General features: G+C 42.4%; 1 protein-coding gene across 1 annotated transcript; it reads right to left on the reverse strand.

Moving 5' to 3' along the window:
• Positions 1 to 7,262: 7,262 nt before the first annotated feature.
• On the reverse strand, positions 7,263 to 22,664 carry CLEC3B (C-type lectin domain family 3 member B). The gene is made up of 3 exons (XM_019537280.1): positions 22,404 to 22,664; positions 11,126 to 11,224; positions 7,263 to 9,537 (listed from the first exon to the last, which is right to left on the reverse strand). The coding sequence occupies exons 1-3, from the start codon at positions 22,504 to 22,506 to the stop codon at positions 9,137 to 9,139; spliced, it is 603 nt and encodes a 200-aa protein (XP_019392825.1). The 5' UTR covers positions 22,507 to 22,664; the 3' UTR covers positions 7,263 to 9,136.
• Positions 22,665 to 24,137: the final 1,473 nt, after the last annotated feature.

The raw sequence follows: 24,137 nt of genomic DNA on the forward strand, positions 1-24,137 counted from the left end.
CTCCTCCCCTTAGACTTACCTGCAGGGAGCTGCTCTGAACACTTCCCAGCTGTGTTCCCCAATTCCGTGCATGTGTGTGGGTGCACATGTACCCTGTGTCCTGCTCCTGGGAGCCCCTTGCAGGCTGGAATGCTGCCAGCCTGCAAGGGGAGACTCACTGTTTCCTGGTCCCTATAGACACTATGAATGCCTATAGACAAATGCTGTCCTGGAGTCATGCAGCCCAGGACTGGGACTTGATGGTCTCATTGTGCGACTGTCTCACCCAATTAGGGACAGGTGGTCACCCTATTAAATAGCAGCCTTTCAACTGCCTGAAGAGTGGTTCCAAAGAGGATGAAGCTAGACCGTTTCTAGTGGTGGCAGGTGACAGAACAAGGAGCAGTGGTCTTACAAGAGAACAAGAGAAGTTTAGGCTGGATATTAGGAAAAGCTTTCTCACAAGAAGGGTAGTAAAACAGTAGAACCAGTTACCCAGACAGGTTGTGAAATCTCTATTCTTGAAGATTTTTAAGAGCTGGCTAGACAAAGCCTTGGCTGGGATGATCTAGTTGGGGATGGTCCTGCTTTGAGCAGGGGGTTGGACTAGATGATTTCCTGAGGCTCTTTCCAACACTAATTCTTTATGGTTCTATGATGCTTCAAATGGCAGAATCAAAATTAGTCTTCTTGTCCATTGCTAAAGTGGATGAAGTCATAATGAAACATATATTAGAACTGAAGTTACACTGGGAAACTGGATGTGTCACAATGGCTCCTAACTCTGATGTCTCAGACCTTTACTGCAAGTATCTGCAGTTTATTTGTGTTTTGGTTTGACAGAGCTATTGACACATTGTTTGGATCCTGCTGTTAAATGGTAGAAAGAAATGCCTAAGATAAGGAGCTATAATTAGGAAGGGGGTTGTGATTGTTCTTTTAACAGTTATCCACAGCTGTTTTCTGCATGCCTTTTCTTCCTTTCATCTCTCAAAGGGATTTTTTTTTTTATTTTCACAAAATGCTGCTGCTTACAATGCCCCTTCCACACCTCTTATCAAGGGAATGGTGTTTAAGCAGGTCTACTTTACTGTACCATCTGAGTCTCTCACAATCCTTAATGTACTTCTCCTCTCAATATCCCTGTCAGAAGTTAATCTCCTTTGGGAGGATTAGCAAACCAAAGTGAACCAGGCATGAGTGTTGCTTCTTGCCTAGAACTTGATGCACAAAGGCTCATTGCTGAGATGTAAACCCAGAATTTCTGTGTAATTTTATGTACAAAAGGAGGAAATCCTGCAGGGATCTCAGCTATTGTAACTCGTACAGGATTTGGAGCAGAAGCAAATCTTAGAATCATAACAACACTCGGCATTTCAAAAGTGCCTTCCATTTGAAGGCCCTTGCAAGATTTTTACTAGCAATCTGTACAGTATCTTGGTAGTAGGGAAGTTCTCTTTCCATGTCACAGATGAAGAAGTGAAGTGTCCAGTAGTTGTGCCTTGCTGAAGGTGAGAGAGAGAAAGAGAATCCATCAGAGCAGACTTTAGACCCCAGTTGGCCCAATTTCTCCACCTGCTCTTTATCCTTAGAAGATATTCCTTTCCCTGTTTCTTCAGTTGCCTGTTTTAGTTCACTTTTTCCAGTATAGACAGAGGCAGCATGTGTTGTTCAAAGCATTGGGTAAGGTCAAGTGAGACCTTCCTCCTGAGCTGGGAGACTTGGGTCTGTTCAACCTGGAGAAGAGGAGACCCAGAAGGGACTTGGTGGCAGCCTGTAAGTATATAAGGGGTGCACATCAGGGACTGGGAGAAAGTCTGATCACCACGGCTGCCCAGGGGAAGACTAGGACTAATGGCCATAAAGACCATTTAGATTAGACATAAGGAAAAACTTCTTTACAATTTGAGTGTCTAGAGTCTGGAATAACCCCCTCCCCCACCAAGGTGATATAATCACCTACTCTGGATATCTTCAAAAAATGTCTGGATGCTCACCTTGCTGGGATCATCTGACCCAGCAGTCTTTCCTGCCCAAACACAGGGGGGCTGGTCCTGATTGTCTCGAGAGGTCCCTTCCAGCCCCAAACATCTATGAATCTATGAAACTGTGCACAAGAGAGATATTGGCAACAACTGTCTCTTAAAGTAAATGGTGTCTATCTTTTTTCAGCTCAACAGATTTGATCCAGAATCACTGCAGTCCCACAACACCATTTTCATAGTCTCAGAGTAGAGACAGTTCAAACTTCTGAATACAGACCACTTTATCTATCTTGTGCTTCACTGTACTTTGTGAAGGCCATTTGAAGGCAATAGGGGTTTTGCTGCTGCTGGACTTCATTGTGCTATTGATTTTTGTCTTAGGTTCACTGAGATAAGTACCTGAATAACTTTAAACTCATGGGATTATGCAGTGCTAGTCACATGCTTAAATTGCTTGCTGAAGTGGTGTTTTATGGCTCTGAGCATAGCTCTGTTGAAGCCTAAAGTCAATGCAGCCACTCCCACTTGATTCCTGGTGTATCCAGACTTTAAATTCAGCTGCCTGACAGTGGCAGCAGCATTTCTATTCAGGCTTCAAGGAGGAAATCAATTGACTTCATGGCTCATTAGAATCTACCCGATTCCTTCTAAACTCTTTATTGTGAAGATGTTAACATCCCTCTCTCCTTTTTAATGGTCTTGACATTCCACTAATCAGACTAGCTTTTCTTCTGCAGTTCTGCTGTCTGCTAGCTACTCCTGGTACTGCAGCTCCTATTTCACAGCCCTGCAGCCTGTTTTAACTAGGCAAAACCATTAACTCAAGAGTGCAAATAACTTTCAGTGAAGCCCTGGATGCTCAAGAAGGCTTGAGTTTGTTTTATGAAGTTGAAAAGAAGAAAGATCAATTTAAGTCTAATGACTGCAGGACTAATGAACAACATAAATTTGTTTTGTTTATACATAATACAATTAAAAAAAAATGTTGCTTCAGTCTGGAACTGAATAACATGGCCCTTGGCCTTGCAATATTAGTAAAGTTTCTGGATAAAAATGTATGTTGTGTTGTGTGATGATATGCCATACCACCTGCACCTCTCTTTTCAAAATCCTAGATCCATGCATGCCTGTTACTTTTTCCTGTCCTATACACAGACACTTCATCTTTTCATCAAATTCAAATTTTTTTAGCATAGACAAGGCCTGAGAGAGAGCAGAAATTTGTTTCTGTTACTTACCTTGCCTTTGGTTAAAACTGAGGTGGACAGCTAGCATGTATTTGCTCTATTCCTACTTTAGTACCAGCACACAGTTAGGGGAAGACCCAAAGGGGATGTGTCACCACTGTTAGCTTATGGAATACAGGTATGGTTGGGACAGTTCCTGTTAAGCAATAGTGAATGCAGGCAGGGTTCTTTATTTAAGTGATCTTGAGATTTCTGCTGTATGCACAGTTTTCTGGGCTGGCCATAAAAAATTTAGTTAGGAAGTGCCACCCACGCTTCACGACTTCTCATCCTCTCTCACTTTCCATCTATCATTTTTCTTCACTGTGCCTTTTCCTTTTGTTGCTTTTGGAGAAGCTGGTGGAAGTTTGCTAGACTGTGCTAATGAGAACCTTCAAAAGAAGAGAAGGAGAAAGGAAAGCTTGGAAGTATGGGAAAGAAGGAGCACAACAAAATAAACGGTAGGAGCCTTTAATAATTTCCACAGTCCTGCTTTCATGAGACTGGTGACAGAAACTGCCAGCTTTTCCAGCTGCTACAGAAAGGGCTTCTGTGCATTTTTTAAAGAAAGCCTGAAGTTTAGTGCTTTCAGTAAGAAGTAGAGGTTAGAAAAACTATAAAGCTGAAAACAGAGCTTTTAAAACCCAAAGCCAGGTCTGGTAATTTAGACCCAAGGTAAAGTTACACGTCACATGTAGCTCATACTGTGGGATATTAAGTGGTGTTAAAATTAGCACATGCTGTGAGCAGTTGCATGTTAACAGTCTTGCCTGCACAGCTCTGTCTTTCGTCTAGAGGACTGGTGAGCAGGGGTATGGCTAGGAGCCAGGACACCTAGGCTGCGTCTAGACATGCATGGACATTTGGTTCCCCAGAGACAACTAGCAGCTGCCTCACCTGGGGTCCTGGAGCCCTCCCATGTCTGCAGCAATGGTGATCCTGGCTGACAGTGGAGTGTGGCTCCAGCTTTGGGTGGTGCGCTACTCCACTCCTTTTTCCATGGATTTTTTTTTTTGACCCCTGGATAGCCAGGAGTCAAAAAAAAAAAAAAAAAAAAAAAAAAAAATCTCCCTACTGCTCGCTTGCAGCACAGAGAACAATTGAATAGGCAGTATTTGGCACCATAGACATATCTGTGGTCCACATACCACTCGGCCACACTTGTCTGGATGCAGTCCTAGGCTCTCTCTCTGCTTGAGGGACAGGAGGTTGCTGGGAGTGGTGCATCCTGGGTTGCTGGAGGACTACAGATTGCTGATTTGATCTTAGTGGAGCAAATTGAGGTTATCCAAACAAGAGCTAGGTAGTGCAGTCTGGAGTTAACCCTAGCATAACTTTGAGACAGAACCTTCTGTCTGTAAACTTAGCATGAGTTTACAAGCTTCAACATGCAGACACTCTTGGTTTAATTGCCCTTAGTATGGTCTCAGTGTTATGAATGGTGTGTGCCCCTGGTGGCTGCAGGGGCACAGCTGCACTGGCGGTGGCAGTGGCAGCAGCACGGTGGTGGCAACAGGAGCCCAGTGGCAGCAAGTGTGGAGCTCCCACAGACACTACCAGCACTGTCAGTGGTGAACGCCGACCAGGGGTCTGCGACCACCCACAGGCACCGCCAGCAGTGGCGGCGGTGAGCAGCAATTGTAGACCGCCCACAGACACCACCAGCAATGTCAGCAGCAGGGTGGTGAATGGCGACTGCCCGCAGGTACCACTAACAGTGGTGTTTGCACCTTTTTGCAGGGGGTGCACATACACCTGCATGCACCCCCTACACATTGCCCCTGCTAAGTATAATATGTAAATTTACCCCCAATGAAAAAATATGTTTGTCTTTTTTGTCTTTTTTTCAGACAGAAATACCTCTCTTAAGTACAGCTTCTTTATATCTGTATGAGTCTTAGTGTGAGTCATTACAAATCCATTGGGAACAGCTTGTTGGCCTCTAGATTTTTTTTTTTGATTTTTGATCTTTTTTAAAGCCAGAACTCTTATGTCTCACACTGGGAGTTTCTTTTGGCATCCTCTCCCAAGGCAGATTTTAAACTTTGCATTCCCAGCAGAGATGCTTCAAGCAAAGTTGAGATCTTTCCCAAAGCTCTAAGTTGTTTGGATCTCGGTTTTTGCCCATGTTTAGTTTCCCAGGCTCCTTTTAAAAGATGTACGTTAACTTATCTGTTCTTCAGTCTAAATACTAAAATTTATTATAATACACATTTAGCCAGGGATTAAGCAACCTAGCCATCAGGCCAGATCCTATCCCACCTATTAGATATCTAATGGCACTCAACATTTGAAATCCCAAAATGTGATCCCAATCCATTCAGAAAGTCCCTGAGAAACTATTAATGCCTCTACATTTCTAAAGTGCCTTCATCTTAGACTTAATCTTAAATTGCAAAAATAGTGAAGAAGACCCATCCATCTTTTGCAATAGTTTTGCAAGGACTCAAGCAGGATAGAATCGGTGTGTATGTAGATGCTTAAGGATAAGCATCAATTAAACTAACCGATGCAATATCATCCCACCTATTGAAGACACGTACTGTATTTATCCAAATCCAAGATAACCCCCAATGATTAGATTCTGTGTCAAAATTATACATTTGTTATAATTTTTCATGTACAGAATCAAATTCTTGGATGATCATCTTAACTTTACCCCCCCCCCTCCACCACTGCAGGACAGGCAGCAGTAGAGGGACAGGCAGTGGGGAGAAACTGCCTCTTGCCAGCCTGTCAGTGGCCTGACCCCTGCCTCTTGGCCCTGTCTCTCCCAGTCTCTTGTTTTCCCTATCGGCTAGCCCACTAATGCCTGTTCCCCCTGGCACCTGCTCGCCCACCACTTCCTGCTGGGGTGGGGTAGGAAGGAGGGGAAGCACCTGTGCCCCACCCAGATGCCTCTCTCCCGTGCCGCCACCACCACCATTTACCCTTTGTCATTGTTCTGGCTCTGGCTCTGGCTCCAGCCTGGGGTACAGAGCACATGCTGGCTCCGGCCTCTGCTCAGCCATACAGCAGAGGTTGTGGTTGCAGTAGCTCCAGTGCTAGAACTGGGGCTGGGGGCAGAGCTGCCACCACTGCTGTGTTTCTGAGCCGGGCTGAAGTCACCATGTGCTTTGTGCCCTGAGCCGGAGGGTAAGTGGTGGCAAGATGTGGGGTAGAGGTAGTGGTGGGGGAGCAGAGGCGGCAGGGGCATTGGGAAGGAAGGAATAGCAGCTGAGGCTGACTTTGATCCCAAACCCAAGTCAGGGTCGGAGTCTGAGCTGCAGCAGCCGCTTGTTCTCCCCCTCCCTTCCTCTGCTGGTACTCAAATCAAAGACAAGGGGCTCTTTCTCCCCATGTTGGATGGGGGAAAAAAATCTCATCTTGGATTTGAGTAAATATGGAGTTTAGAAAAGGTGGGAGTCCCAATATCAATGGAGCAAACCCTTTACTAAGGCAATCAAAATGTGTACTTCAGCAATGTGGCAAGTGTGACCTACTAGATGGGTGTTCAGACCAGTATTTTTAGGTGGATTATTGGTTTTATTAAACTCATCTTGAGGAAGAGCAGGAGGAGGTGGACGCAGTTCCTTTTCTATATGGGGAAGTAAGAGGAGGAATTCTCGGTTCCAGCTGCTGCTGCACTTGCTTGCCATGTGGAAGGAGGAGAAGCTGGTCTGCATACAATTATTGCCTGGTGGGAATGAAAATACAACTTTCCAGGAGTCCTCCCACCCAGATCTACCAGTGCTCCTTCTTTGGCACTGCAGCTGCAAATAGATGCCCTGTCACTACTCCTGGGCGGCCAGGGGGGCATGGATTTGGCTTTTGATTGGCCTTTCTATTACCATGAAACTTCTTATGAAGAAGGGAAATTCATTTAGCCATAAAAGACTTCTCTATGTGTGCCTGTCTCTGTTCAAAGTATGTAAATGTAAGGAAAAAACCTGCAAAATATGTCACATACAGTAACAGAGTTCCTATACCCCTCCACTTTGTGGGTGATCCTCTGGTCCTCAGAACTGCTCTGGAGGGGAATGTTAACAGCTGGAGAAGAAAGCATTCCATTAAAATCAATTGGACATCATTCTTTCAGCAAGCTGTATTTTTTTTTTATTTTATAATCATTTGAACAGCAGAGTTTGGCAATAGTAATAGCCTCAGAAGTATGCACTCTGTATGTGCGTATGTATGTAAATTATTCTGGTTTGGTCTTCCTGCTATAAATTTTGAAAGAAGCGTATATCGTGCTGGTTTTAAACAAGCAGTGAATTGAAATATTTCTCCTACAGGCTTAAGAAGGACACGTGATAGTGCGGAGAATACTTAATCTAAACTGGGTGTGTTGTTATCTAGCATGCTGAACTTAAAAATAACATTGATATAATTCAGCAAACTTTAAGAAAAACAAAGCCTCTAAATTGTCAGACGTCTGTAAATTATTTTTCCATCATTGCTGCTAATTAGGAAAAATAGGTTTTATTGAGCACTTTCTTGAATCTTCTTACCAAACGAATACTGTGGCCAGCTCCTCATATGGTATAACTCATAACTTCAGTGAAGCCAGCAGAGCAAACAGATCTATATTGAGTTACAGAAGTTGAGGGGGTTGGGGTGAAACGAGTGCTGAGGCACGCAGTTGACAGCCCAGAGGTTGCAAGTTTGAGGCCAAAGCAGAAGCGCTTGCAGAGTGGCCTGGCAGATTCCAACAAATCTGCAAATTCTGCTAAATGCCTTTTCACAAGGACACAGGAAAGGAAAGTTCAGGACCTGGCCTCAAGCAGAGACTTTATTAATCCAAAGCAACAAATACTAGCACACAACTGAGATGCTCTCATCTGGGGTAACACAATCCATTGCTGAAACATTATCTGGAGAAAAGCTGAATCTAATTTTGTTGGGATTTAATAATCTTTTATGTTATCTATTAAATTTTTCATAATAGCATACTATGATTTATCTTACGTATTTCTTATTATTTTTAAGTGTTTTCCACTATTCCCTAGAATCTTTGGAATTGTCTGTAGAAACGAGCAACGTGTTATTGAATGAGTTAGTAAATACAAGTCAGTACTTCCCAGAAGATGCTTAAGCATAAATTAGGCTCCTGGGTTGGATTTTCAAAAGCACTTGCCTTTGGTCTAATTGCTCCTATTGGAATCAATGGCCATTTTACTACTGACTTCAGTGAAGAAAGAACCCCATCCACTACCCGATACTTCTGACAATGTCACCCTCCCTTCAACAGATCAGTGTGTTCCTTTCCAAGTCATTCAGTGATGTCACACTATAACAGGGTCCCATTCTGTCCACCTTTGAGCACTCCTGTAATCTGCTAGTAGTCGCAATTTTAACTCTCAAAGTAAAACAGGAAAACTGGCCCTACTGTTTGGGACACCACATTCATTATCATGAAACTGAACCTGATCTTGCATACACTGGCTTGTGATTTAATGGGTCTTCTTACTTCATGCACATGCTCAAGATCAAGCCATAAAGCAGAATGAGAAAGAACTGACCAGTTTTATGGATGGCCTAATGAAATCAGCAATAATGGAAAGGGAGTTGCCGGCAAGGTAACTGGAGCAACAACCTAATGAGACTTAAGTGAGCTGTTGTATGGTTTGTAAAACAGGAGTGTTGCATTTGTTCTTTATTAAGTCAATTAAGCCACCCTAATAAGTTTCTGGTGTAAAAAAATATATCTATAAACTGTCTTACGAAGAACAATGCAGCTGCTATGGAGTTGGATACAGCTTTCAGCCAATTTAAAATGCAACATAGATCTAACTCTCTCTAATCTATCATGAATACATGATGGGTTTGGGGGTTTTTGAGGGGGAAGGGGGTGCAAATAGTTAATCTATTTGAACATAGATACACAGTTATATATCTATATGTAGTTTTAAATTCCTGGTGCCAAAGAACAACCAGGCTTACATGGCAGCAGTAGGAGCCCTGTTATTACACAATCATGAACTGACACACGTAAGGCAATTTATCCTTGCATCTCTTGTCAAACCACTTGCCAATGGCAAGTGCTGACAAAGCTGCACAGTTTTCCGACTTCCCGCCATCTGGCTGGGTGGTGATCTCGGTCTCCCAGTTTTTGTAGCCAATACTGTGGCCTGTCATGTCCACCCATTTGCCCTCAGCTGCTAAGTCATTGATGCCAAGCCAGACTTCCTCTTCTGACCCGATGCTCCTTCTCATGTATTCGTAGAGTGCATCATTTTCATCCCCATTTTCAGGAGAGCTGAGAGTGCCACCCTGGGAGATGCAGTGTTCGCTGGCCTCATGATATGTCTTGGGCTCAATAAATGCAAGAAAGCACTTTAGGTGAATTTTAGTGCCTTTCAAACAAACTGAAAGAATGAAAAAAAGGAAAAGGTGTGTGAGCAAAAGGAATTGTTCCTAGAAGAGGTCATGAGCAAACACTACAGCTGAATTCCACATTCTCTTATGAGACTCTCAGGCTGAAAACAGACATTGCCTTTTCCCCCATACAAATATCTATGTCAGCAAAAAACTCAAGTGAACAGACATGTTAGCCCTTTATCATGCCACAAATGCCTACATTTTTGAGTGTGATGATTCCTAATTATGATTTGTGCCACCTTTTCATAGCCAACATCTGTTTATTTCCAGTGGGAGAGTGTGGGCAGCCCAGGGCTACCCACACTCTCCCCCCACTCCCAGGGCTTCAAGGGCCTGATCCTGCATACCCAGATTGCCGACTACATGTATTTAGTAAAAATAGCTCTTCGAAATTTAACCATGCCCTTGTCATTTCCTATTCTTAAGTTAGTGGAGAGAGCAAAGGTATGCATGTTCCATTTTTTAAAAGATGTTCCTAAACTTTCTCAAAGAAATTCATCTGGGGTTGAAATTTTCCATGATTGGCCTGTGCTTATTGCTGAAGGGTTTAAAAAACTAGTGCAAAGTCAATTTGGTCATTTGAGTTATCTAAAAATAAAAAGGAAGACTCTCTTTTCCTTAGATTTTGATCAGAAATCTTGCACTGGCTAACTTCAGGCCTTCAGAGGAAATTCTTCCCTGCCTGCTTGTTAAGAATTTTGAAGCATTCTGCTTTCTGGTGGTATTGGTGATAGTAGCAATCATAGATTTTTTTTTTCTTTTTAAAGCCTGAAGCACTGAGAGCTTTGAGATTTTATTTTTCCTCCAAAAAATAACATATAAAGGCGTGCATGAATATTCAAACTCCTTTTCAATCCCAGTGAATGTGTGTTTATATCCAAAATCTAGATTTAACCCATATCCTTTTTTTTACAAAGACAAAATTCTCTTTAATTGTATTATAATCTCTTTCATTCCTATTGCATGTTCTGAAAAAGTGGTTTCTCTTAATGCAGGTGGAAGTTGCACGTAGACTAAAAGTATAGAATACTTAGGAAGTCCTGATCCCGAAGCTTGCTATGATATCCGCATAATGCTTATTACATTGGTACTCAAATCCCTGATTAAGGTCCCCAGACAGTACTGCAGTATAAATAACAGTAGAATGTGCAACAGGGACATGACTGCAATATGGGTCTGAAAGGACAGAGAAAAGGGAAAAAACAACCCGTGGGAAATAGTAAAATAAAATCCCCAATTCCCCAGCTGATTCATGAAGGAAAAATGTGTGTTTAGTTTTTAGTGTCATTAGAAAGCTATTGAAATATCTAATGAGACAATGCAGGACATAAAGAATTGAGGCAGATACTATTCAATTAATATCATTAAAAGGTAATCCATCTAACCAGAAGGGTTGTAAAAGTAGCATTGATACCACTAATCTAATTACCAATGGCTCATTAGAGATTAATTTCTAGTCCATATGCACAAGGATCTCTCTGAAAACACTTGTCAACCCGTATAGGGAGATTGTACACATTGTAAACAACACTGGTCTCATGGCAATAACTGTGCCTTCATCCATGAGCCCTTTACCTGTCTGAAGTGCTTGCTTTTCCTTCAGTAAAGCCACCTCCTGAGAGAGGTTGTCAATCAGAGCCCTAAGATCTTCAATCATTTTGACGGTCACACCATCTGTTAAACAAACCAAGAGATGAACACAAACAGCTCATATTTATCTAATGAATGCAACTGGGGTTATTAGTGCAATCAAACTCTCTGCTCTTCCAAAAAACACTTTCAGAGACACCTGTTTTGTAAGATATTCTACAGACAGCTAACACCGCTGTTGGAAATGTTCCATTCCCCCTAGGTAATTATATGTTCATTAGGCTAGAAAAAGAAGCTAACTCAATATCCCAGTGGTTAGATCATTAACCTGGGAGGTGGAAGACTCAAGTTCATGTTGCTTCTTTGAACTGAACAAACCTCAGACTGGAACCTGGTGTCCCATTTTCCAGGTGACTGCCCTAGCCACTGGACTATTGGCTATGTGAGGGTGGGGGGGTGTATTGGCAGGGAACAGAGGTCTGCTCTGTTCACTTATGGCAGACTGAAAGGTATCAGCAAGGCAGATTAGGAAAATAATTGGAGTCTGCTTTGTACCGAGTTTTAAAGCTCACTGGCATTAGGATGGAAGATGTCTCCCTATTGATTTTAATGAGCTTTGGATTAGACCTCCATCTGAATAATACAAAAGACAGCATTATCAAAGAACCTTGACAAGATCCAAGGGCTAACCTAACTCTTCTTTAAAATGTTCAGTGAAAGTCCTAGATCAAACCAAGAAAACAGCATTGAAACCACTGGCAACTCGAGCAAAAATATTTACAGTCAGATCCTCAGAAAGTACCGTATTAATCAGTAATAGCACTATTGAATTTAAGTAAAGCAATAGCAATTTACCTCAGTTGTGGATCTGGGCCCTGAATTTTTACTTTGGAGAACGTAACCATTGCAATTGATGCAAGGTAACATTTGCTGCTATTTCTATTACTAAAATATGTCACGGCTGGGTTTTTTATTTGTTAACAAAAGAAGCAATGATATAATGGAGGGCACCATCTTGCTCACCTACTTGTTAGCAGAGCTAGTGTCCAGATCTAAAGGATATATTCCTAGTCCTCCTGGCATTGGAGTAAATCCATCAGCATAATTTGAAAGCTGTTTTGTCCTCTGGGATCCTATATTCAGCAACTTTTCACTGAGGTGAGGTTGGAGTAAAAACACTGAACTAGACTAAAAGGTTTTCCTAGGAGTCCTTGATGGAGGAAGAGCTCTCCTCCCCTCTGTTCTCAGTCTTTTTCTCTCCCCTGCATCTCCCTACCCTTCTTGCCTTCCCCATTGTTCAGGTACCTGTTTTACTTTTATCTAAAATACATGATGCCACTGTCAATGTGCCTTGTGTTTTCTTACTTCTTTCTTTATGTGCACGTCTGGCTCAGCCTGGGTGGGACGGTGAAGGATGTTTTTGGGAGAGAGCAAGTCAGAGAGCTCATTTGCAGTTAGAGGAGTGAGGACTATATAGTGGCTATTGTCTTGTTAGAAGGACTTGCATAGTCTTGGCCCAGTTCTTGGCAATGTTTTCATAAATTTCACAGACGTTAAGGCTGAAAGGGACCTCGGAAGATCGAGTCCAGCCCCCTGCCCTGGGAGCAGGAAGTCAGATGGGGTCATAAGATCCTAGCAAGATAAACATTCAATTTTTTCTTAAAGGTGTTCAAAGTAGGTGCTTGAGCCACCTCCGACGGCAGGCTATTCCAGACTTTGGGGGCTCGGACAGTAAAGAAATTCTTCCTTATGTCCAGCGTGAAATGGTCTTGCAGGAGTTTATAACCGTTAGACCTTGTTGTCCCTTGGGGCGCTCTGGTGAACAGAAGTTTCCCCAGATCCTGGTGGACACCCTTAACAAACGTATAGGTGGCCATCAGATCGCCCCTGAGCCTGCACTTTTCCAGGCTGAAGTGTCTCATAGTTTTATCTCCTGTATTCATGAGTTGCCCCCTTTTGGCCACCCATTTCGTGCTAGAGAGGAGTGCAGCCATTGTGAACAGGGCAGGCTTATGTGCGGAGAAAGGAACTCACTGGTAACTGGGACCAGTGTCCTGGAGGGCTCTGAATGGTAGAACAGAGAACTTTAACTGGGCTGTCTTATCGGTGACCAGTGCAGAGACTCAATATGTGTTCTTGGTGATTTGAGTTGTTAGGCGGACAAAGACAGGCTGCTGGGGTAGTAGCATTTTTTCCTAAGGATAGTGCTAGCAGTAATCAAACCAGGGGGTCCTGAACTCTTGCTTCACTGTGGTCAGATGTCTAATACAACAGGGTAAGTTGCCTAAGTCATTGTGTAGGTGCAAAGGGTCATTGCATAAGTGCAAATTCGCATATACAGAACCCACATAAAGCGAGGGAAACTTGTACCCAATGGACTAAATCAGGCATTTCCTTTTGTGCTCTGCTTCCCATTGCATTTGATACACACATCAGATGAAATACTTTTCTGGTGCTGTTTCAACTGAGACATAAGACATATTGATCCCTGAAATTCCCACTCAGCACAATGTGATGGCATGCTTGTGAGGAACAGGAAGAAACCACATGGATCCAGAAAAAAAAAATACACAACTGACCCTACTCTGAATTATAACCTGCTAACATCGGTTCCCAGTTGAAATGTTAGGCCAAATTCAGTCTTTCTATCTTTGTTGGTTGAAAAGACAGAGCATGAAAATAGAGGCTGGGGGATGCTGAAGGAAGCAATGTCACTTTTGTGATATTGCATGAATGGATGCTTCTTTGAGGGAACTGTATAGTACTTGAGTTCCACATTTGTGGATAGGGTTAGCTGCTTTTCATGATGTGTTTTTTTGTTGTTGTTGTTGTTTTTTTCCCTTGAGCCCTACCAGGATTCCCTTCCTTTGTGAATCTTACTGAGAGGGGACTTGGAAGCCAGCAGTGCCAGTGTCTGAGATGGCGGGGAGGCTTTTTGTGCAGTGTTGGCTCTAGAGAGCTTGACTGCCATAGTTTTGTGAAACTATCTGGATGACTCTTGACTTCATCAGCTCTCTGAAGACCCAGGGAGTTTAAAAGATTTTAAGAGCAGAAGTAACCAGGACTTCTTTATAACCTGGGCCGTAGAATTTACCATGAACAACGCATGCCTCCAGAGGAGGGGGAGGCACAGCAACCTCTTGCAGGCAGCAGCGGCAGCATGGAGCAGTGAGTGGGGGGGCTCCTGCAGGTGGGGGTGGGGCTGACCAGGCGCTGACCAGGGGTGGGCGACCACCCGCAGACGCCGCCAGCAGTGGCAGCCAGTGGCGATCAGCAACCACCTGCAGACTGGAATTTACCCAGTACCTCCTGTCTTGAACCCGAAAACATGTAGTTGTGCTACAGCATACCTTACAGGGGGATACTGAGTCCTGCTTTAAGGAATGGAGAACCTGTGCTTGGGAAGTCTCTTCCAATGTGCAGTTACTCTTATTTTTAAAAATGGACATCTGTTTGGGGAACCAAGCATCTGCTCTTTCTCTACAAGGATATTTTACCTTGCTCTTTTTCACTTTGCTCTGTTTACCAGGGCATATTTTACCAGGGCACATTTTACCTTGCTCTGTTTGCCAGGGCACCCCTTGGAGTAACTAGGAGCAACGACCACAAACTGACAAAGAACAGATTTAGGTTAGACATCAGGAAGAACTTCTTTACAGTCAGGGTTGCCAGAATCTGGAATGAGCTTCCAAGGGAGGTGGTGCTCTCCCTGCCTTGGGGGTCTTTAAGAGGAGGCTAGATATGTACCTGGCTGGGGTTATTTAACCCCAGCACTCTTTCCTGCCCAGGGCAGGGGGTCAGACTTGATCTGCTCAGGTCCCTTCTGACCCAAACATCTATGAATCTATGAAAAAAAGCCATTCCATGAGATTTCCTTCATGGTTTCCTACAGGAAGTTTCATGTGTGAAGACAATTTGGCCTTTAGTTTTACATAATTTTGTCACTATTATCTAATGGGATTTCAGTACCCACCTATCACTTTACTGAAGCTACTTGTATATAATTAAATGTGCCATTACCGCTAATGTCACCAATCCATGAGTTAGAGCAATCATAGTTGTTTTAACCAGCTACTAGTTGGTACCATGGTTACTCTTATTTAGGAATAATGGAGTCTTTATCTCATTGATGTTGCATGTAAATAAGGGATTTAGTATTCACAGTAGCTACCCAGCTTCTCCCAAGAAAACATCTCTTTACCCATAAATGTATTGTTTTCATGGGGATCTGTGGTGTGACAAACTATACATGGAAGCAGTCAGCCAGGTCTGAGACATGCAAGATACAGTGATTTAAGTAAGCTGAGTTACCAAATGAGATTAGTGGGAAAGCAGCCTGAGAAGCTCCATAACGTGAATCATGAAAATGATGTTATAAAGAGGAAAGAAAAGCAGCCTGTCAGGAGGAAAGTACTAAGAAGCTTTAATCATTGTTCAATTAACTTTAATGGATTCCATTAGCACTGAAGCACTAGTTATTAATTTGTACCTTTGATGAAAACACTTTGTGATGAAATGTCTAATTAAAACAGCTACTTTTACAAGTAAGCCTCCTTTGCAATGCAAGGTCCATTCACTTAAAGCCAACATAAAGAGAGGCAAGATGTCCTTATCTAAGACTTCTGTCTCATATTTGTGGTTTTGCCTCAAATTTTGGGTCTGCTCTTTTGGCAAATTATTTAATCCACTATGCCTCAGTCCCGACCACCCCAGAAAATGGGACAGCAACCCTGCTCAAAGAGTGTGACGAGGATTCATTCTTGAATGGAAAGTACTGTGAAAGTGCATTGTATTGTTATGCCACCCCTAATACAATGTGAGAAGAATATTGTGGTTTCAAAGTCAAGCTTTCAAAAATCAGGAAATGTCAGCATGCCTGTTCAACCATAACACTGTCCCTTGATGCACGTGTTAGGAAAGCAGTCTTCAGGATCCTTTCCTCAGGATCTCTGCCTCTTTCAGTAACTGTGCAGCTCTTGAGATGTTTTTATCCTCCACATCAAGGTGTTATTCTGAGTATACAGCTCTGGTAATTTGCATCATCACAGAGCCTCACAGGAGGTGAGAGGCTTCAGGCCAGCTATGAACTGACTGCCTGTGAAGGAGTGAGACAAAACTCACAGCATGGAGGGCTAGTGGGGCTGCAGCTGGAGACCGGAAGGGAAGGAAAATACACACTCCATTTCTGGAGCAGCATCTCGCTCAGGATTGGAGGGAGGCTGCCCAGAGGTATCTCCGGCCCTGGAGAGGGGCAGAGAGGGGTCAGTCCCCTGCAGGCCGCAGGGAGAGAAGAGCAGCTGAGCATCTTGGCAGGCAAGGGCTGGGGAAGGCTGAGCCAGAGGCAGGCGGAAGCCTGCACACACCTGGCTGGTGATAATCTCTGCAGCTGAGGATCCAGAGCAAGGGAGTCCACAAGGCCTGCGATAATCTCTGGAGCAGAGTTTTCAACAGAGGATCCAAAGGAGGGCCTGAGGGAAAACTACACTTGCAGGTAGAGCTGTCCTGCACGTGGGGGAGACTCCAAGGATATTGACTGTTCATGGGGGTGCAGGGCAGGCCCATGCATAACAAAGACTAAGGGATTTTCTTGATCATTGTGACTGGGATTTTGAGAACCCGATCCCAAGTAAAGGGGACATGGATTGAGCCTGACAAGAAGGCTGAGAGCAGCCAGGGTTTTCTTTGGGGTTTTTTTGCCTTTTCTTTTGATATTTGAACACAGGCCAAGACCAGCCCTGGAAGAGTGTACCTAATCGAGACCAAAGGGGTAGAGGGCCAGATAAGACCACAACACGCAGCGCTGTGACTTGGCTGCAGAAGAATTTTGTGAGTACCATCTGGATAGGCTAGGCTGGGGTAAAGGGGAGGTTTTGAGCCCCACAGAAGAAACAGAGATCAAGACCAGGCAGGATCACTGTGGGCAGTGCCTCCTGGGAATATATTTCATCAAAGTTGTGGCAGGCGAGAAAACATAAGATCACCTTCCTGGCAGACCAGGTGATCCAAAGCTGAGGTCCACCCTGTCACCGCTTGTAGGCAGATGAGCTCAGGGCAGTGGTAGCAACCCCTATAACACATACAGCCGTCGCACTGCCCAGAGGAGTTTTCCATTTATTGACTCCTCTGTGAAATCCAATGAAATATGAACTTTCATTTCTACCCAGGAGAGCTTTTACAACCTTTTCTGCAATGCCTGATGAAGGGTGTTGGTGCCTGAAAGCTTGCAATTAAAGAATTTTTTTTTTTTTGCAAAAATCTTGTTGGTTTAATAAAAGACATCATCTCTACTATGAGTCCTGATTACCTTTTCCTCTAGGCCAATATGGCTACAACCTGGATGCCTGACATTCTGAGTGTATACCACCCAAAGCCTGCCATAAATATAGCTGGCATTCCTGCTGGTATTTCTGCAGCTCAGTATAATAATTGCTCCAGAGTTTATTTGTGTGCCCCACAGGGAGTAATCTTATAACCCAATGGGATGTCTCATATGTTCAGAAATGTCCAACCCTGACTTTTTAAAATCAGCCCTGTTGTAGCCACATGTGAGTTACCATACTGCAGCAAAACCAGAAGCACCAAAAGCTGATAAAAGAAGCTCGTGGTCACCAGGTGTGGCATATTTCCTCACCCTCACAAGCTGTCATCCTCATATCTATTAGTTAGGAGCTTACATAGCCTCTGAAGAATGAGTTTTAATATTCCCTATCTTTTAATAACAATGATAAAAACTGGTGTCTTAATATCCATGTAAATGTACCATCTCTGTTTAGCCTCTTGGTAAGTACTTGACCACCATGACTTCCTATGACAATGAATTCCACTCTTGACTTACATATATATTGTCTGGAAAAAGTGTTATGCCCACTCTATTACAGGAATCCAAATATGTCAGAAATAGATCATGTTAATAATGAAATCCAGGATCATTGTCACAAAATTGATCACAAAAACCCAGTATCATAATTCTAAAAGTTACACAAATTTCCTTAAGACAAAGAAATATATAGGGAGGGCTTCAATAATTGGGTCTAGGCAGAATAAGCATTAATATGGCGCACTTTTCCTTATTTAGGATCATAGGAAAGTAGATAATCTTGTATGGCGCTTTTCAGCCCTAGTCTAGCTTCCTGCTCAAGGCAACCCTGACTAAACCATCCCTAGCCAAGTGCCTATTTAACTGGCTCTTGAAAATTTCCAGGGATGGATATTTCACAATTTTTCCAGGTAGCCTATTCCAATGCTTTACTACTCTTAGCCAGATAACTATTCCTAATCTCCAACCTAAGTTTCCTTTGCTGAAGTTTGAGACCATTGCTCTAGTCCTGTCCCCTACCACTACAGGAAAAAAGGGTATCTCCATTTTTTTTTTATAACCAGCCTTCAGATATTAGAAGACTATTATCAAATCCCCCCTCAGTCTTTTCTTCTCCAGACTAAGTAATTCTAGTTCTTCCAGGGTTTTCTCATAAGTCACACTTCTCTAGCCTCTAAACAGTTTTGTGGCTCTGCACTGGACTTTTTCCAAATCTGTCCGTATGCTAGGGCTCAAAACTGGACACTGGACTCTAGGTGCCACACAAAGCAGTAGACTCACTTCCCTCAGTTTCCCTGTTAATACAACCCAGTGTGGGCAATCCTTCTTCATACAGTTAGTCTTTCTGGAATACATGGGGTTACCAACATAATTTAGGCTTATTCTATACTACAAAGATCCCAACCAAAGCACTACTGCAATTGCAGAACCCTCCTTTTTGCAGACAGAGTTACTCTACCTCTCCCCAGTGGAGTAAGATTGCTGCTGCTGGCTGGCTGAAGGCATGTATTGAGACTCCTACAGCTTCACCCAGCTGTCACGGACCATTCAGCAGCTGATGCCCTCCCAAAACAGACTTCACACTGTGGCACTGATGGAGCCACATGCAGCAGCCAAAAACTCATGGGTGTGCACACTTTCTGGCAGCTTGGAGATGACAGCTGCTACACCAATAGCAAATGAATAACACTCCCTAAAAACAATAATGGATGTATTTTTTTCTCTCATTTAGCTTGTTTTCAATGCTGTATTTATGTTGCATCTCAACATAAAAATGCATTTCATTTATATTAACTGAAAGGATTTTTTCCCCTTTTTGCTGTGATTTTTTTTTTGTCTGTGCTGTTATTTAGTGAAGTCTCATTTCCTAAGCCTATGATCAAATCTATTACAGCTTGCTTTTGTTCCCTCAGTGGGAATGTTGCCAGTGCTTGCTGTGGGAGCTGGAATTAGGTCCTTCTTTGTAGCAAACCACAAGGATCCATATCAAACTATTGCAAACAGGATGAAAAAGAAATCGGAGAAAAAAAAACTGGGTCATAACTGTTAGCAATTTCGCAGGTCTTGTACGTAGTCATTACAGATTTGCAGATATTGTACTTGGTGTCTACAAATTTACCATAATCATCCCATTGCTTTCTCAGATTTATTTATTCAGATATATTTACTAAATTGGTAATATGCATCTTATTTATGAGCTATGATATTTGGTGTTTGATGTATGTTGCTTATCTTTGGGCATGGTATGCTTTTCTTCTGCAGATCTGTGGTAGGACTGCTCTATTATTTAAGTTAAAAAAACCACTTTGAATCTATGTTTCCCTTAAAATGAGCTATTTTCGTAAATATTGCTACCAAGAAAATTATCCCAGGAATACTCACTAGATGAGAGAAGGAAATTTAACACTTTTTTTTTTAATTTGCATAAATATCTGTGAACTTTTTGAGGCATTTAGTGAACCACTCTCCTCAGCTACACAACTGATGGGGAGAAACCTTTTCATTTATAGACCAGGGATACTGTGTAAGCAAAATATGCATGTACAGAATTAGAGACGCTTGCAGCTGGATGCAAGCCTTGCACCTCAAGAGCCCACCTTCCCCATGATTCAAGGCCTCTCACTCTTAAAAAAGCACTTTCTAAACGTTAATTACTTAGTCAAATGTAATCCCTGTATGGGTAGGTAAGCAGCATTATTTTTGTTTTAGATGGGGACTCAGAGCAAGAAGGTGAGATACGGACATTACACTTTTATTGGTATAAGTGATCAGAAACCAGTCTATATCTGTAATGGAAGAAAAGTTTGGTGCTCACAGACTGGTTTAAAAATGGTGGAACCCAGTCTAAGATTTGCTTCCCGCACCCTCCCACCTTCCTACCCCAACAGAGGGCGAATATGTGTACTGTTTACAACCAATTTAAACTATGCCGCTTAAGAAAACTGCATAACCTAGATCGATTCCACCTCGGGCTTTTTGAATGTCTGTACCTAGCTGAAGAGGTTAAGAGATTTGCCTAGGGTCATGCAAAAAGTCTGTGGTGTAGTCAGGAGGAGAAACCAAATCTTCATGTAATCACTCCTGTAATTAAACAGATGGCCAATGTTTCCTCTGTCCAATGGCACTAAACTGGACATGAAACTTTGATAGGAAAGACCCAAATTCTTGTGCGTCATCAATTCCTCTGGTTGTAATATGAATGCAAGAACATCGCAGTGCTAGACAGTCACAGAGGAATGAAGAGGCACAGTGCTCCTGATGCCAGAGATGGACTTTTTTGGCCAAAAAAATAAGTTTCCCACAATATGCCATTTCAAGGAGACTGAAACTGTTCACAAATTCCAGTCAAACTCAGTTAATAGTTTTGTCTGGAAAAAATGAGAAAAAAAATTTAAAAAATCAAAATGTTGACATTTTTCAAAAAAAAAGTTTTGATCTTTTTTCATTTTGCAATGGATCTACAATTAAGCAAGGGTTAAATAAAGCAGAGAGAGAAACAGTTCAGTTTCACCCAAACCTATTTTTTTTTTTTTTTTTGTTTGGCCACCAACCTAAAAAACAACCCTGTGCTCTTTGCCCATCACTACTCAGGACTCCTCTGCCTGGTTTTGCTGGGTCTGTTGCTAGTTGTGGTAAGGGAGGCCAGTGGACTTTTGCAATCGACTGAACAGGGATTGTCTGGAGAAGGGCAGAGAGCTGAAGGAATCATGCCTCCACCCTTTGCTTATTGGTACAGGGATGCTTGTGAGGCACATAGGGGACAATTAGGTTTTGCGTTCAGTTAGATTTGATTCAGTTGAAAACCCAAATTTCTATCAACAGGAGCCTTGAGGCTTTCTATTTTTTCTTCAGCCCAATTGTCACTGAACAGTTACAAGGAAAGAGATTCAAGTGCTATGAGTAAAATGAATGCCTCCAAGAAGCACACGTGCCCCTGTTGGTACAACTGAGTGTATAATACTAATGATCCTTGCTGCAGTATACAGTTTTTTGTTTTAAATAAACACGTCTAGGGACTGCACTGAAAGGTTGAGCAGAATCAAAAGCTGAGAAAATTCTCATTTTAACACAGATATCTGCAAAAAAGAACGAGTGGGAGGAGGAAGAAGACTGGCTAGATTAATTCTTTAAATGCTGTCTTCAAGTTTGTTCCAAAATAGAAATCCCACAGTCAAAAAAGGATTCAGTCAGATAGCTATTCTGAAAGGATCACAGTTTGTATGGGTTGGAGAATGAGCCCATTACAACCATCATCAGTTACTCACCTGAATTAGTCCCTAAATTATTGTATTATGCAGAAAAAGAGACTGAACAGGAAGAAAAAAGCAACACATTTATTTTTGCTATATGTTATTTCCTAATAACTTTTACAATGTAGAGCTATCTAACATAGCACACACTTGAGGCAACTGGTTTAAAAATGTGGAGATACCTGCTGCTATTTAATACGTTCTGTATTCATTTCCCAGAATAAATATCTGCCTTTCTGCCTACAAATCTGTATAAACTGTCCATTAGCTGGCATTCATTTTCCTCCTAATTTGGAACTAGGTAGACTGAAGGTCACCAAAATTGATATTTTAATGGAGAAAATATTTTGGAAGAGCACTTGAGAGAGGTTGTAATCATTTGCTATATGAATTTTGGAACAAATGGTCCTATAGAATTTAATAGAAGATGATAATCTTTTGGGTGGATTTTTTTTTAACAAGCAATTGCCTTTAATGTATGCTGCACCATTCTCTAGGGGATGATTCAAAGGAATCCTACAGAAAGGAAATGCTCTATTAAATTTTATATGAACTGAAAATAAGTTCCATAAAATGCTATTCAGCATGTATAAACCCCATCAATTTCATCCCTATAAAATCCTGTAGGATTTTTCCTTTAGGAGTGAGCAGATCACCCCTTGCAGTGTTTCCAGATGAATAGGATGTGGCTCCTTACCTTTCTTGGTTGTTGACTTTTGCTTGGCTTTGGGGGTCTGCTGGATGGTAACCTGTGTGAGGCAAAAGAGGCACAGGAGCAGGCAGGCTCCGCGGAGCGCCATTCTGCTGCTGCTCACCACGGAGTGGAGTTGGAGTGGGGTTGAGCTGCCCTGACTCAGACTTCTTAACGTAGGCTTTAATCAGAAATGTCTGTCCAAGGAATCCTTCCAGCCTCAGACCTTAGCATTCCAGCAGTGAGAAGGAGAAGGAATTTCACTGAGTGCTGGGACCGATTCAGTATCCAGGGCTTGGCAAAAGCTCAAATGAATAAAAAAAACAGGGCAATGCTTTTATTTCTTAGGATTTTTTTCAAAATATATCCTATTGCAAGGCAGATTAACCTCATTAAACATACAGATGTGCATTGCTTCCTTAATACTTTACTGTGGAAAACTCAAGGGAATGATTCTGCCCTTCCACTGATGCTAATGCAAGATTAGGGTGTGGAACAAGTTCTGGATCCAAGACATAAATGGGGGATTGGATCCTCAGCCTAGAGCTGGGATCCATATCCTTCCTTTCCATGGAGATTCCCCAGAGGAGGGCTTGTTTGGAAAGAAAGATACCATCAAGATCTGCTCATAGTATTTTTCCTTAATTGTTTGTGGGGGCCTTACCTTCAAACAAGTAAGCGCTTTGGACCCCAAACACAGCAGGTCCCTGATACCTGGTGAAGTCTATTCATAACTTACGGGGCCAGAAGAAACCAACATGATCATCTAATTTATGCTCTAGCATGACATGTGCAGGACTTCCCTGAGTTAATTTCTGGTTGAAGTAGAGCATATATTTTAAGAGAAATTAATCTGGATTTAAAAATTCCCACTATTGGAGAATCTACCACAACCAGTGAGAGGATTTCCCAGTAGCTAGATACCCACCCTGTCAAAATTTGTGCTTCACTTGCAGTCCAAATTTGTCCAGCTTCAAGTTTTAGTTATGCTTCTGTGTTGTCTACCTATACCTTCCAGTTCTCCGCAACTTTCTGTCCTGATTTTCCCTGCAGGGAGAAACTCTTGGCTGCAATGATGAGTGGGAGATAGAGAAAGACCATGAAGAACAGGCATTTTTCTATCTCCATATGAGCTGAATCGCTGTGACAAGGAGAAATGAGGCACAAGACCACAGAGGAGGTAGGCCTGTTCCCCTCTATGGATAGGCAAGAGGAATCTGCAGCTATGCAAGGCATAATCTGGTTCTAGGAAACGTAGCATGTATTTAAAAACAGCTTTGTGTTGTCCAATGCAAGAAAATAGAGTGCCAAGCAATCTTCCTGCTCTTAGACACTATTATGCTGTGCCTAGTTTAAGGTCATCATTTGAAAGCTCACATATTCTGTATGATTTTCTTTATTTCTTTAATAGCTGCTAATTTAGAGCCCAACCTGAACTCAAATGGAGTTTTGATAGTAACAGCAAAGGGAGCAGAACTGGACTTACCATTTTTCACTGGCCAATATGATGGGTCAGCATCGTAAACAGCAGTTTTAGTATGCGCTTTATTGGATGCTTGCTATATCCCAATGCTCATGTGCCAAATCAGATTTTGATCCCAAGGTCTGTCCTTTCATTTTGCCTACATAGTATAATATGTAGTTGTACTTGTTTCTGGGCCACACAAGGGGAAAAATCACATTTATGCTTCTCCTGAGTAGAAGGGGGAAAAAAGGTTTACTTTACTTACTATCATGGGG

This window comes from Crocodylus porosus, unplaced genomic scaffold (assembly GCF_001723895.1).
Source record: "Crocodylus porosus isolate Cpor-Errol unplaced genomic scaffold, CroPor_comp1, whole genome shotgun sequence".
NCBI lineage: Eukaryota > Metazoa > Chordata > Crocodylia > Crocodylidae > Crocodylus > Crocodylus porosus.